Source organism: Nomascus leucogenys, chromosome 18, assembly GCF_006542625.1.
Source record: "Nomascus leucogenys isolate Asia chromosome 18, Asia_NLE_v1, whole genome shotgun sequence".
Classification (NCBI taxonomy): domain Eukaryota; kingdom Metazoa; phylum Chordata; class Mammalia; order Primates; family Hylobatidae; genus Nomascus; species Nomascus leucogenys.
The window spans coordinates 29,223,616-29,237,695 of NC_044398.1; the positions used below are offsets into that span (position 1 = coordinate 29,223,616).

General features: G+C 55.2%; 1 protein-coding gene across 4 annotated transcripts in view; it reads left to right on the forward strand.

Annotated features, from left to right (window-relative positions):
- ZMIZ1 (zinc finger MIZ-type containing 1) overlaps window positions 1-14,080 on the forward strand; it is a 245,141-nt gene that overhangs the window by 128,974 nt on the left and 102,087 nt on the right. For all 4 annotated transcript variants that reach the window (XM_030797701.1, XM_030797705.1, XM_030797704.1 and 1 more), the window contains exons 5-6: window positions 3,176-3,284; window positions 10,168-10,281. In XM_030797701.1, coding sequence (XP_030653561.1) covers window positions 3,225-3,284; window positions 10,168-10,281 — 174 coding nt within the window. In that variant the 5' untranslated portion in view covers window positions 3,176-3,224. The remainder of the gene's footprint in view (window positions 1-3,175; window positions 3,285-10,167; window positions 10,282-14,080) is intronic.

Here is a 14,080-nt window from a genome sequence, read left to right on the forward strand (position 1 = left end):
TTCTTTTTGGATGCTCCCTCACCCCCCTCCCCCTTCCCCAGGCAGGTATTTCGATAGATAAATGATGGGTGGAGAAATTGGGCGTCAGGGTGTGACATGTGTGATGGGTGGTGGGTGGGATGAATGGAGGGATGGTTGGCAGGGTGAGGGTGGAAGAAATAAATATGGGCACAACCCCTACTTTCCCCTTCCTGCTGTAGAGCTCCAGAAAGCACTTATCAAAAATACAAATTCCCAGATGACCCAGCAACTCCACTTCTGAGCATATGTTCTCTAGACTAATTCACACACGTGTGATGTGCCGATATGAATGGTTATTCCTGCAGCACTGCAATGATAAAAATTTGGAGCCGGGCGCAGTGGCTCACGCCTGTAATCCCAGCACTTTGGGAGGCTGAGGTGGGTGGATCGCCTGAGGTCGGGAGCTCGAGACCAGCCTGGCCAGTATGGTGAAACCCCATCTCTATTAAAAATATAAAAATTAGCCAGGCATGGTGGCAGGTGCCTGTAATCCCAGCTACTCGGGAAGCTAAGGCAAGAGAATCACTTGAACCTGGGAGGTGGAGGCTGCAGTGAGCCAAGATCACACCATTGCACTCCAGCCTGGGCAACAGAGCGAGACTCAGTCTCAAAAAAAAAAAAATTGGAAAAAGCTTCAGGGTCCCTCGTTTCAGGCTGGAGTGTGAGCCCCCTGAGCAGAGGGGTCTTGTCTGAGGGCTCAAGCCTTAGAACAACACCTGGCAGGGGGTTGATGGGCAGATGTTAGTTGGATAATGCTTCATCGTACCTAGGAATACTGTGCGGCCATTAAAAAATGAAAAGGTGGCCAGGCGCGGTGGCTCACACCTGTAATCTCAGCACTTTGGGAGGCCGAGGCAGGGGAATCACGAGATCAGGAGATCAAAACCATCCTGGCTAACACAGTGAAACCCCATCTCTACTAAAAATACAAAAAATTAGCCAGGCATAGTGGCAGCACCTGTGGCCCCAGCTACTCGGGATGCTGAGGCAGGAGAATCGCTTGAACCCGGGAGGCGGAGGTTACAGTGAGCCAAGATTGCACCACTGCACTCCAGCCTGGGTGACAGAGTGAAACTCCGTCTCAAAAAAAAAAAAAAAGAAAAATTCTTTGTGTCTTGATGTGGAATAAACTTTGAGATGTATCATTAAGGGGGGGGGAAGAAAGCAACGTCCAAATAATGTGTATAGAATGTTACTATTTTATGTTTTTAAAAATGTGGCAAGAAGTAGTGCGTGTAGATATTTGCTTCTAGATGAGACTCTCCAGAAGGGGGACTGATGGCACTGGTTCTCCTAGAAAGGGCACCAGGGGACTGGGGACGGGGCCTGGACCCAGGACTGGATACCTTTGTGGACTTTCTGATTTTTGAACCATGCAAATTAATTACCTTTTCAGACACACATGGAGCAATAATAATTGCAGCAAGAGCTACACATTCTTTAAAGCGATTGGAGGAGGAACAGGACTTTCTTCCAAAGGATGGGGCCAGGCAATGGTGTTGGTTCCCTCAACAAGCGTGTGTAGGAGGCAGACAGGCAGGCAGACACAACCTACAGTTCCACCAGCTGCGAGGACTTGGCACATCTGGGGCCTCAGTTTCCTCATCTGTAAAATGGAGATGATCCTAGCCTTACAGGGTGTGTGTGAAAAGGAAAGGAGAGAATGCAGGTGTCCAGCACGTGAGAAGTCCTGGGTGACATGGCCAGAGATGAGGGGTCTTTAGTGGGGAGTGTGGCAGAGTAGCAGAGAAGGCTTAGGGCCCAGGTCTCCTGTCCAGCACCCTGGGTCTGCCCCAAGTGTCTGCAGCCTGAACTGTCCACTGGGGGCAGGAGGGCAAATCAAGCTGGCAGCGGGCAGACTTCTGCCTTGGCCCAAGGACCTGGACCCCTAACAGTGGGTGGACTAGGGCTGTACAGTCCTTCCTCTCTCTACCTAGATCCCTGCCTTTGCTGTGTGGCCTCCCTGGAGCAGCCTGGGGACTCCCGGAGCTTGGGCCTTTTTCGAGCCGAAGGAGCTTCCTCCGCTTAGCTCTGTCATCCAGAGGGAAGTCCCATTCATGCTAATTGGCCCTGAGCACTCCCTTCTCCCGCACTTCAGGAAGGGTGAGCCTAGTGCCAAGCCATCCCTGCACCTGCACTGTCAGCCTTGCACAGTGGAAACTGCGGGCTGGCAGTCAGGAACCCTGGTTCCTGGTGTGGGCTCAGACACCGCTTGATGTGCCACCCTGGCTTTTCCCTTTCTGTCTCTCAGCCTCAGTTTCTTTATCTAGAAAATGGGTGTGGTGCTCATTCTTATCCTCCTTTTCCAGGAGGGCAAAGTGAAAAAAAACAGAGTTGTGAGTGGTTTGTAAATTATGAACAACTCAAAGCCTGAGGGACTGGGGGAGGGCAGGTGCCACCTGAGATCTCCACTCAGAGCACATGTGCATGTGCACTGAAGGTCATCATATGGGAAGGTCCCCCTGCATGCACATGTATGAACACACACACACACATACACACGCACACACACGTGGGCCAAGCCCCGAACCAGGAATCCAAGGGGAATTGCCACCCCCTCCACCACCCAAAACACACATGCACGTACAGAAATGTGTGCACCTGGCTGGGCGTGGTGGCTCACACCTGTAATCCCAGCACTTTGGGAGGCTGACGTGGGCGGATCACCTGAGGTCAGGAGTTCGAGACCAGCCTGGCCAACATGATGAAACTCCGTCTCCACTAAAAATACAAAAATTAGCCAGGTGTGGTGGCGGACACCTGTAATCCCAGCTACTCAGGAGGCTGAGGCAGGAGAATCGCTTGAACCTGAGAGGCAGAGGTTGCAATGAGCCGAGATCGTGCCACTGTACTCCAGCCTAGGTGACAAGAGCAAAACTCCTTCTCGAAAAAAAAAAGAAATGTGTGCACCTGCATGTGCAGTTCCTTATCCCCTGGTGGGCATGCCTGCCCAGTGCTCACATGTGCCACACATGGAAAGCATCCGGAAGCATTTCCTGCCCTCAGCCCAGTGGGGTACCCCAGGTGCAGCCCCACAGGGCCCAGCAAAGGACTCTGGAACCTGCCAGTGTTGTGGCCAGAGGGCAGTTGGGAGGCTGCTCAAGGTTGGCAGGCCTGGCGTGATCCAGTGACACCCTCTCCTTTCTCTTCGCAGGCTGGACAACGTTCATGGCTCTCGGGTAGAACCTAGCGAAACGGCCAGAATGAATTCTATGGACAGGCACATCCAGCAGACCAATGACCGACTGCAGTGCATCAAGCAGGTGGGTGTGGGGCAAGGCACACTCCAAGGGCAGGGCAGATGGGGCGGGCAGAGCAGCAGGCCTGTGCTGCAGCAGCAGGGCATCTGGCGGGTGCTGGCTGGAGACGATGGCAGGGCCTCCTGACCACCTACCTATTGAGGCCATTATTGGCATGCTGGCACTGACCAGCCTAATGCTGGAATCACATGGCTGGGTTTCAGTGCCAATGCTGCCCTGTCCCTTTCCACACCCTTCCCAGCTGTGTGACGTTGGGCCAGTGTTGTGGCCTCTCTGGGCTCTGTTTATGTGTAAGGATGCAGTGATGCACCTGGCACTTCCATCTCTGTCCCACCACCTCCCTCCCTGGAACTAAGCTCCCTATCCCTTTGTTCTCAAAAAAAAAAAAAAAAAAAAAAAAGTCACAGGCTGGGTGTGGCAGCTCATGCCTGTAATCCCAGAACTCTGAGAGGCCAAGGTAGGAAGATTGTTTGAGGCCAGCCTGGGTAACATAGCAAGACCCTGTCTCAGAAAAAAAAAAAAAAAAAAAAAAACAAGGAAGGAGGGAGGGAGGGAGAGAGGGAAGGATGGAGGGAGGGAGGGAGGGAGGGAAGGAAGGAAGGAAGGAAGGAAGGAAGGAAGGAAGGAAGGAAGGAAGGAAGGAAGGAAGAAAGAAAACAAATTAAAGCTGAGAAAATTTAAAAATATTTTTTTAAATAAGAACCCATTATAGGCTGGACCCAGTGATTCACACCTGCAATCCCAGTGCTTTGGGAGGCCAAGGGAGAAGGATCACTTGAAGCCAAGAATTTGAAACCAGCCTAGGCAACATAGGGAGACCCCATCTCTATTTTTTAAAAAAGAAAGAAAAAAGCCACAAGACAAGAGGTCCTAGGAAATCATATCATTTTACAGGAAAGGAAACAAGTACAGAGAGGGGAAGGGGGTATCCTGAGTCCACTCAGCACCTCTGGTGCTGGGAAGACCTAATTCCAGAGAGTGCCGTGGTCCCCACCCTGCTGAAGCTCACACCAAGCCCAAGAGGCAAGCTGCCCAGGAGTTCCTCTATTTGGACTGCCGGGAGGTGGGGAACCTTTCACAGGGGCACCCCCAAGCGGTGGCCAGGAGTGACATACCCACCTGCTGGGCCCAGCTCCCACAGCCCAGGCTGGCAGCTTCCCTGCACAGACCCACAAATGTTATTCACTCCAGGAAGGACCAGGTACAGCAAGAGGGGCACGGGCTTTGGTGTCAGACGCCTTGGACCCAAGTCCTCATTCCTTTATGGACCCACGGTGGGATCTCAAGCTAGTCCTCCATTTCTCTGAGCCTCAGTTTCCCCATGTGTCAAATGGGGCCTATCTCGTAGGATGCTATGAGGATGGTGCAGATGATGCACGTAGCCCAGCCCTGGTGTGTGGTGGGTGATCAGCTAATGGCAGTGGCGGCCATTGTCCTCAGTATGTCAGTGACAGGGAAGGGAGTGCTGGGGCTCGGGCCCCTGGCCTAGACCACCTTAGCAAGAAGCTCAGGCAACCAGCATGGGCTGCTGGCCCCCGGGCTTCAGCCAGGCAGAGCTCACAGCCCCCTACCCACCCAGCCTTCCCTCCCTGAGGGCCAGGACCCAGATGGAGCCTCCCCAAGGTGCCTGCCCAGTGGAACTGAGGCTGTTCCTCCAGAACGAGGGTTGTGTGTCCTCCTATTAGCATCGAGCAGAGCAGACTTGAAGTCCGTGCAGGGTCTGCAGAGAGGAAATTGAAGAAGGCTTGTTACAGATTGAACCCAGCCCAAATGGCTCTCCCAAACGGCAATTACGCGCCTCTGCTCACTGTGGTAGAATAGAAACCAGACGCCAAGACTCCCTCCTCCCCCACACTCCCTCCTCCCACTCAGGGTTCTGCAGGGCTCTTTCCTAGCTTTACCTTTCACTCCGTTTCTCCCACCCTTGGCTCAGCTGGCAGTGGCCCCGCCCTCCAGTGGGATGCTCATGCCTCCTGTGCATGGGACCCTCTGCGTGGCAGGCACACCACTCCTGCCGAGAGCTGCTCTCAGCCTCTTTCCTCTTGGCACCTAACTCCGTATCACCAGGGGTCAGGGTGCACCTGACTTCTTTGGCCCTCCCTGGGTCCATCTTGGGCAGAGGCCCACCAGAAGCCCCTCACAGCATGGCACACAGCTCAGTCACCATTCCGTTGCTTACAAACTATGCAGCCTTAAGTTGCTGCTTCACTTCCCTTCATCTATAAAATGGGCATCATAATTAATGCACACTCAACCAGCACATGCCAGAGCCCGCACCACCCTCCCTCACCTGCCCCGGCATACACATGCGTGCACACACACAGAGGGCTCTGCTTTTGAGCCAGGCAGTGGCGCATTTGTGAGTGTGCCCAGATACCTCCTGGGCCATCCAGAGCTCCCTGCATGCTCCATGCCCCTCCTCCCACACCTCCGGTCAGACACAGCTCAGTGCTGACATCTGTCTGCTCCACAGCTGCCCTAGAAGTCAGCCTCGGCTGGCTGGGGACTGTTGATTCTCAGGCATCCTGTAACCTAATCAGAAGAGAAAGGCAAGCGTGTCTGCACGAGCTGAGATGACGGATGTGTTGGCTGTGCGGACTTCGGGCTGGTAGGGGCTGTGGTTCCCTCACCTCTCCACACAGCCTTCCCTTCCTGCCTTCACCTTGGTTGTAGCCTTTGCTGGCGTTCACCAACCCCCACCCTCTGCACCCTGCTGCCCATGTCCCCTCACAGCCTCTATCTCAGCTGCCTTTGCCCCTTCTCAGCCTCTTGGTACTGGGAGAACCAGTGCTCCCTCTTTGCAACATGCCCTTCTCAGAGATCACTGGCACATCCAAGCTCCACGTGGAGAGCCCTGCAAATCAGCTCATTCCTGCTCAGCAGCTGCCCTGAACCCCAGGGGCCCTTCTGAGCATCTGTACCCCATCTCTGAGCTTGAACACTTCCTGGGCACCCAGCTGTCTCACCTACTCTCCTCTGTCTCTCTGGAGCTATGGGCCCTGTAGGAATACATCAGGTCTCCCACCAGGTTGAGCTCTTTGGGGGCAAAGGACATGCCATATTCATCTCAAAATCACAGAGTCTAGCATAGCTTTCAGCTCAGAGTGGGGCCCAACTATTTTGGGTGGGCTGAGGAGAGGGGTGGACTGATAGATGGATACATAAGAGAATGAATGGATGGACATATGGGCAGATAGTTAGATGGGTGGGTGGGTGGACGTGTATAGATGATGAATGGATAAATGGATGAATGAACAGATAGGTGGGTGGCTGGATAAATTAACTTCTGGATGAATGGGTAGATAGGTAGATGGATGAAGGGATGGATGAGTGGTGGATAAAGTGGCGAATGGATGAATGGGTGGGTTGGCAAGCAGACAGATGGATGAATTGATTCATTTAGGATGGATGGATGGATGGATGGATGGATGGATGGATGGATGGAGGATGGATACACGCATAGATGGATGAATGGATGAATCATTTGATTCACAGATGGACTGGTGGACAGATGGATTGATAAGATGAATTCATCATTTCAAGGCATTGGTGTGCCCTGTTCCTGCCCCAGCCGACTCAGTGGCATTGGATATAGCCCAACTCTTCTGACGAATTATAGAGATGGGCAGGCTTTCTGGTGGGGGACAGAGTAATAGTGTACAGTAACAGCCACAGTTAGGGAGGCCTCTGCCTATGATTCAAATGTGTGCTCCCATCCCCAGCCCATCAACGGCTGGCCAAGCTCACCCTTGCCCTTCCCTGGCCCCTCCCTCCACCTCCCACTGGGGCTCATTCTGCAGTGGCCACGTTGCTGGCCCACACAGCAGGCTCACCATCCTTTGGACAGTTAACTGCTCCCCAATCATTTCCCATGGGGTTCAGCCTTGTGCCAGCCTTTGGGGTTCCAGAGGTGAACAGGAGGCTGTTTCTCCCCTCAGGAGGCTCACAAGAGAAACAGGGAACCATGGAGGGGCCCTGGCATCAATAGCAGTAGCAGTCTTCCCTGGGCTCCTGCTCTGTAATGAGTTCCTTGTCGTTTCTCAACTTTGCAGCAGCCCTGAATGCCATCACTACCCCGTTTCACAGATGAGGGGTCTGATGTGCAGCAACGTCTCCTGGGCTGCATGGCTCAGCAACTGAGATGGGGTTTGGACCATGTCTGTCCTGCTTATTTCACTAGATCACTTTGTCTCTCTGTGCACTTCAGTCACCTCATGGTTGAAATAGGTGACAAGGGCACAGAGAAGGGAGGGGGCTTGGCCAAGGCCAAAGAGCTGCACAGTAGCCAGCAGTGTATTCCCAGCACCTTGGGAGACCGTGGTAGGAGGACTGCTTGAGCTCAGGAGTTTAAGACCAGCCTGAGCAACATAGCAAGACGTCGTCTCTGTTAAAAAATAACAACAACAACAACAAAAAGTAGCCAGGCATGGTGGTGCACACCAGTAATCCAAGCTACTTGGGAAGCTGAAGTGGGAGGATCACTTGAGCCCAGGAGATTGAAGCTGCAGTGAGCTATGATCGCACCACTACACTCCAGCCTGGGTGACAGAATGAGACCCTGTCAAAAAAAAAAAAAAAGCCAGCAAAGGGGACACTTGATGTTTTCTTCAGCAATGAAGTGTACCCACAGCCTACAGGCCACACAAGCTGTCTGGGGTGAGCTCTGAAGGCTGGTGAGATACTGAAGGCTGGGCACTCAGGTGCCAGAAGCAGACTGGGCCTCTGAGACGGACCTCAGAGGCTACCCCTGCACCCAGAGCCCCAAAGTGGGGTGCTGTGACCAGCTGGGGGCAGGCAGCTCTGAGGCAGCATGCAGTGGCTCCTGACCCTGCTAACTTGGTGTGACATCACTGAAATAAACAGAACAACTCGGTTAGCAGGGGTGGCTGGTGGGCAGGAATCAGCTGATTTGCATGGCTTTCCACGTGCAGCCTAGATACCACCTGTGGCCTCTGAGGGGCATGCTTTAGAGAAAGGGCACAGGAGGCAGAGGTGAGGACCCCCCGCTGCCCTCTCAAAGGGCTTGTTTCTCTATGTTGAAATTACTCCTGTCTCACACAATTCAAATGCAGGGAGCACTGCCTTTGCAGAAGGAGCCAGGGCTGAGAGCGGCCACGTGCAGCTGTACTTCCAGGAGAGCCTTTGGGAGACAGAGTCAGGGCCAAGGGCAGCCCCACGTGGGAGCACCCCATGCGTCAGGCACTTTGCCAGGGGCTGTATAAGCCTCATCTTGTTTAAGCCTCACCACGGCCCCGTGACGGAAGGCTTTGTTGCTGCTTGCCTGCCCTCTTTCTCTCCTACATCTCTTTCTCTCCCTTTACTTCCATGGAAGGAGGACATTCTCCTTCATTTCACTTTCCTCCACCCATTTTTAAATATCTTTCCTTGCATGAACCACATTGTAGCAACAGTCACGGAACCTTAAGCAAAAGAAACAAAACCCCACCACCAAATCATGTTCTGTCATATCCCCATTTTATAGATGAGGCTACTGAGGCTCAGAGAGCTGAGGGGACCATCCTAGGTCAGTGGTTGAAAGGGGGTGAAGGCAGAGTGTGGACTCCCATAGCTCCCCTGCCTATTCTGGGCCCTGTGGCTCCTAAACCCCTCCCTGCCCTGGCTCTGGGGCAGGCTCATGCTGCAGGTCGAATGGAGGGACTGCCCTGGGTGGCTCCTGTTCTATTGTTTCTCCCAGCACCAAGGCAGTGGGACCTCAGGAGGTGCCATCATCTCTGCAGTGGTTCACACTCCTGCACTGTGGACACCCTCCAGGGGTCCTTCAGGAGGAGACAGTCAGTTACAGCCAAATTGGGCCAGAGCCCCATCCCAGAATCTCACCTTTGCCCCTAATCTGCTCCTTGCCCCTAGCCACATCTTTTGTCTCCTGGACTCAGTACCCAACTCAGAGGGCCTGGGGAGACGGATAAGAGTGAAGGGGGGCATGGGAACCACCCCTTTGCTTTGCACCTCACCCACCCCACCAGCCCTGCAGTCTGGGCCTGAAGCAGAACCAGGAGGCCCAGCACCCTGGCACCAGAATTCAGTCTCCATCGACTCAGACTCTGCCTGGCAGGGCCCTGAGCTCAGGCTGACTTCCCCAACCATTCCAGCAGCCTCTGAGCAGATCCAGACAGGGCCCAGTAAGTCACACATAGCAGCCCCTAGTGGGAGGACAGTCCAGGCACGTGTGCTTCCTCCACCCTCCCAGCTGGCTGTGGCCTCCCCCAACCCATCACCTTATGTGGCTAGGACAGAGCAGGCTCCAAAGCCAGAGCTGGTGGGAGCCCAGTCCTGGGCTTTGATGGCGGCGGCAGGGCAGTCGGGGGTAGTCAGGAAGGAATCTCCAGGGCCAGCCTGTCCTGGATCAGGGAGGGAGAACTCCCAGAACCCTGCAGGGATCACCTTCCGCCACCCCCACCAGCATCCAGAAAGCACTCTGCTATTAGTCATCAGCCTTCTCTAGACCTTGGTTTTCCTGTCTTTGCAATGGGGCTACTAATCCACCGGGGTGGGGATGGGGGTGGAGGTGGAGGTGGAGGTGGGGGTGGGGTGGAGGTCGGGGGGGTGGAGTGGAGGTGGAGGTGGGGGTGGGGGTGGAGGTGGAGGTGGGGGGGTGGAGTGGAGGTGGGGGTGGGGGTGGAGGTGGTGGAAGTCGGGGGGGTGGAGTGGAGTGGAGGTGGGGGTGGGGGGGCGGTGGGAGCAGGCATGCCGAGCACAGGGGGTGAAATCGAGCATGAGGAAACTCACTGATCCCAGCTACCCCTTTACCCCTTTCCATGAACCTCCTCCCCAGTGAGGCTGGGGTCTTCCCACCCCAGACCCCCACACGCTGCCGGTGCTACCCTCATTCTTGGAGCCTCAGCCGCCTCCTTTTCCTTTCCCACAGCACTTACAGAATCCCGCCAACTTCCACAATGCCGCCACGGAGCTGCTGGACTGGTGTGGAGACCCACGGGCCTTCCAGCGGCCCTTCGAGCAGAGCCTGATGGGCTGTTTGACGGTGAGTCTGCACCCTGTCTGCCTGCATTCCTGCCCAGGAAGGTCAGCCGAGTGCTAGCGTGCCTGTCCAGATTTCAGAGAGGTTGTCAGACATTGGGAGGTGACACCAGCGAGAGAGCTGGGAAGACACTGGTGCTGGGGTGATGGCCCTATTTGGTGTGTCCCCCACGTGTACACCCCAGGGGACCTGGAGTTGATGAGGAGGCACAGTCCCTAGGGATTGTGTGGGTTCCCACACTTGATGAAAAAGACACAGGGCTCACTTTGCAGGTCACTGTTCCATCATAAGCACAGTAGAGAAACTCTCAAAGGGTTTTCAGCCATTTTTTATCCAGTCGTTCATTCATTCATTCACTTAGCAAACATGCATGGAGCTTCTTTTGTTGTCATCCGTCCATTCAGGTAAGCATTGATTGAGCCCCTCTTATATCCATCCATCTAGCCAAATGAGCACTGATCTCTCATCGATCATATATGATCCCTCTGCTAAGTCCAGGGAAACTGAAGATGAATAAGGCCTCACCGAGCCTGGTGTCCTCTGTAGTGGAGGAGCCAGATGTGTAAAGAAGTGACAGAAAATCATGTCCACAGTGAAGGCAGCACAGAGAAGGGAATCCTGAACTGGCTGGGTGGCGGGGCAGGGCGTGGAAAACTGAGGAAAGGAGCCACCCTCCACGTGCAGGAGTCTGCCAAGCAGCAGAGGGGAGCAGGAGTGCTCAGGGCACACGGAACAGTATCTGCAAAAGGCCACACGCCCGACAGAACCCAGAGAACAGGAAGGGTCAAGGCTGCAAGCTGGGCAGAGGCCAGGTCCAGAGTTTGTGGTGTGATCGGCCAGGCTAAGGAGCTTGCCAGCCAACAGGGCCCCATGGAAGTCACTCGAAGCTTGGGAATGTCCCCAGCCATGTGGCCTGTGTCCATAAGTGTGATGACCAGGGAGGGCAGCTGCTCAGAAGGCCCTGAGTCCTCTTTGAAAGGAATGTGGGTAAACAGATGGCAGGTGAGCCCGCCTATCCCAAGGCTGGGAGAGGAGGGACCAGGAGGATGTCGGGCCAGGCGGGAACAGTGGGCATGGCCCACGGGCACCAGGCTTCCTGAAAAGCTGGAAGGAGACAAAAGGCCCACATGGCCTTGGCCTGGAGAGGAAGAAATAGCGGCAACACGGCTATGGTGACAAAGCATCTGTTCTGTGCGTGGCGGGGAGCCGGCCCACAGAATACACCATCCCACCAAATCCCCTCAGTGAGCCTGGCCTGCAACCCTCCCCCACATTTTACAGAGGAGGAAACTGAGACTTGTGACTGACTTCCCAAAGGTGCCCAGCCTTAGAGGTGGGCCTGGGATTCCAGCCGAGGCCTGCCTGTCTCCAGAGGGGATGCCCTTGGCCATTAGGGATGCCAGACAGGGATGCAGCCAGGACCCTCCTGGGGCTGCTCTGCTTGTCAGAAGCCAGCACCATCTGGCTCCCTCAGGCCACCGGGCCAAATCGAGCAGCCACCTGCACTGCCCAGTCTTCCTCATCCTTCAGCCCATGGGCTCCCCTCTCCCTCCCCCCAGCCCCCTAATCCTCTTTGTGGGGATCTGGTTCTAGGCTAAGCCCTGTGGGCAGGGACAGATGTTGCCAGAGGCCCCCTCACTTCCACCCCAGCGGAGGATGGAGGAGGTGGGGACCTTGCATGACATGTGGCCAGCCAGGCTGCCACAGTCTCCAGCACATTGCCCCAAACCTGACCCTGTCTATCCAGGATGTGGGGACTCGAGACTGAATCAGAGAGTGGCCCTCGCCGGCCTGGATGAACCAGGAACTGGCTCTGCCTCAGTCCTCTTGTCCATGCATTCATTCATGAACATTCACTGGGCTCTTGTTGGGGGCCAGGACCTGTGCTGGGCCCCGGAGGGACCATTGTCAAGGGGCTGGCCTGCCAGGGGGAGCCTGACATTTAACCCACAAAGGAGCAAACAGGGACACATGCCAGAGCTCTGGGAGAAGGGGCAAGGGCACAGGGCAGGAAATGTCTCCTGAGGAGTTGACCTCCTTGGGAGGATGAGAAAGCAGGGTGCTCCAGGCGGAGGGAACTGCTAATGCAAAGGCCCTGAGGCTTGCTGTGTTCATGAACAGAAAGAAGGCTCAGGTGGCTGGAGCCCAGGGAAGGGAGAAGCATGTGAGATGAGGCAGAGGAACAAGCTAATGCAGGGCCCACAGGCCAAGCGAGAAGAGTCTGGGCATTATTTGGAGGGCAGTGGGGAGCCCTTGAAGGGTTGTCAGCAGGAGAGTGACGGGCTATGATTTGTATGGGGGCAGGAGCTCTGAAGGGAGCATCTTTGGAGGGCAGGATGGAGGGATCATGGAGGGCTTCCTGGAGGAGGGAGCCCAGGGAGGGCCTCATGGGATCTGGCCAGACAGAGAGGAATCCATGGCAGGGGAGGCTGTGTAGACAGTGCCCACTCTCCTGGGCCTCTGCTCCCTGCTTCCAGTGTAAGGCATGCACCTGGTGGAATGGCCCCCACTCCTGCAGCCTGGCCACAGCTGCAGAGACCTGAGTCTAGCTTCCCTTAGAGCTCAGTAGAGCCAGCAGCTTGAAGGGGCTTGGTGGGGGGTAGTGGGGATTGTCATAAACGACACTTCAGTGCTCAGGGTATTTTCCCTAGGCACTGTCTGTTTGGATCCTTATAAAGACCCTTTGAGGTAGGCAGGGAGTCACCACTCCCATTTTACAAACAAGGCCACTGGGAGGGGGATCAGCTTACCCTAGTCCCAGGCTGGTTCCACAGACTCCCTGGGAGCCTCTGGGCACTGTTGCCAGTGCCCCATTCTCCAGGCATCCTCAGCCCCAGCCCTGCCCCATGGAGAAGAACAGGATGCGGGAGGTAGATCCCAGGGGACCTAGGTGGGGCAAGACAGCTGTCCCCTCCCCACACACAAGCACACACACCCTCCCTATCCAGGTGTCAGCCCGAGTCCTCCAGGTTGCTGCAATCCCCTGGGTGACCTCTGGAAGCAAACTCCAAATTCCTCTGGATCCGGCTTACTTTGAGGATATAAATTAAAAATCACTTAGCCCCGAGCAGCAAATGGACACATTTCTGTCATACTCGCTTCTAAGCAGCTCAGGCACAATTAAAGTGACCCCAGACCTGGCCCTGCCCTCCCGTCTGCTTCACATCTTGAGACTTAAGGATGCGGAATCACAGGACCCCCAGGCCCTGCCCCAGGGGCCCGCACAAGCCCCGGGCCACCACTTCCTCATCAGAAGCAGGCCCTTCCTCCTCCAGTAGTCGGGCAGAGCAGCCCCTCTGGGCACCCTCTCCCTCCCGTGAGCTTAGGGAACGGCAGAAGACAGCGGAGACAGTGGGAGAGCAGGTCCAGGAGAAAACAGGTTTCACATCAGCAGGCCTCTCCTTCATCTCCCCAACGAGGACGCCCTGCAGCTTCAGAGGAGGTCACAGTCAGAAAGACCTTTCGGGTCCCGCCCCCTGCCAGGAGTGGAGACCCCTTCTCCAGCATTCCCCAGACAGCCTGTCCTCCTGCTTTGTGGCCAGCAGGCTGGACGCTTTTCAAGACAACTCAGTTGCTTTGTGGGACTAATGTAATTCACCATGTGACCTTAAGCAAGTCACCCGTTGTCTTCTTTTTTTTTTTTAATTTTTTTTTTAAATTTTAGAGACAGTGTCTTGCTCTGTCGTCCAGGCTGGAATGCAGTGGCACGATCATTGCTCACTGCAGCCTTGACCTCCTGGGCTTAAGCGATCCTCCTGCCTCAGCCTCCTGGGTAACTGGGACTACAGGCGCCTGCCACCAT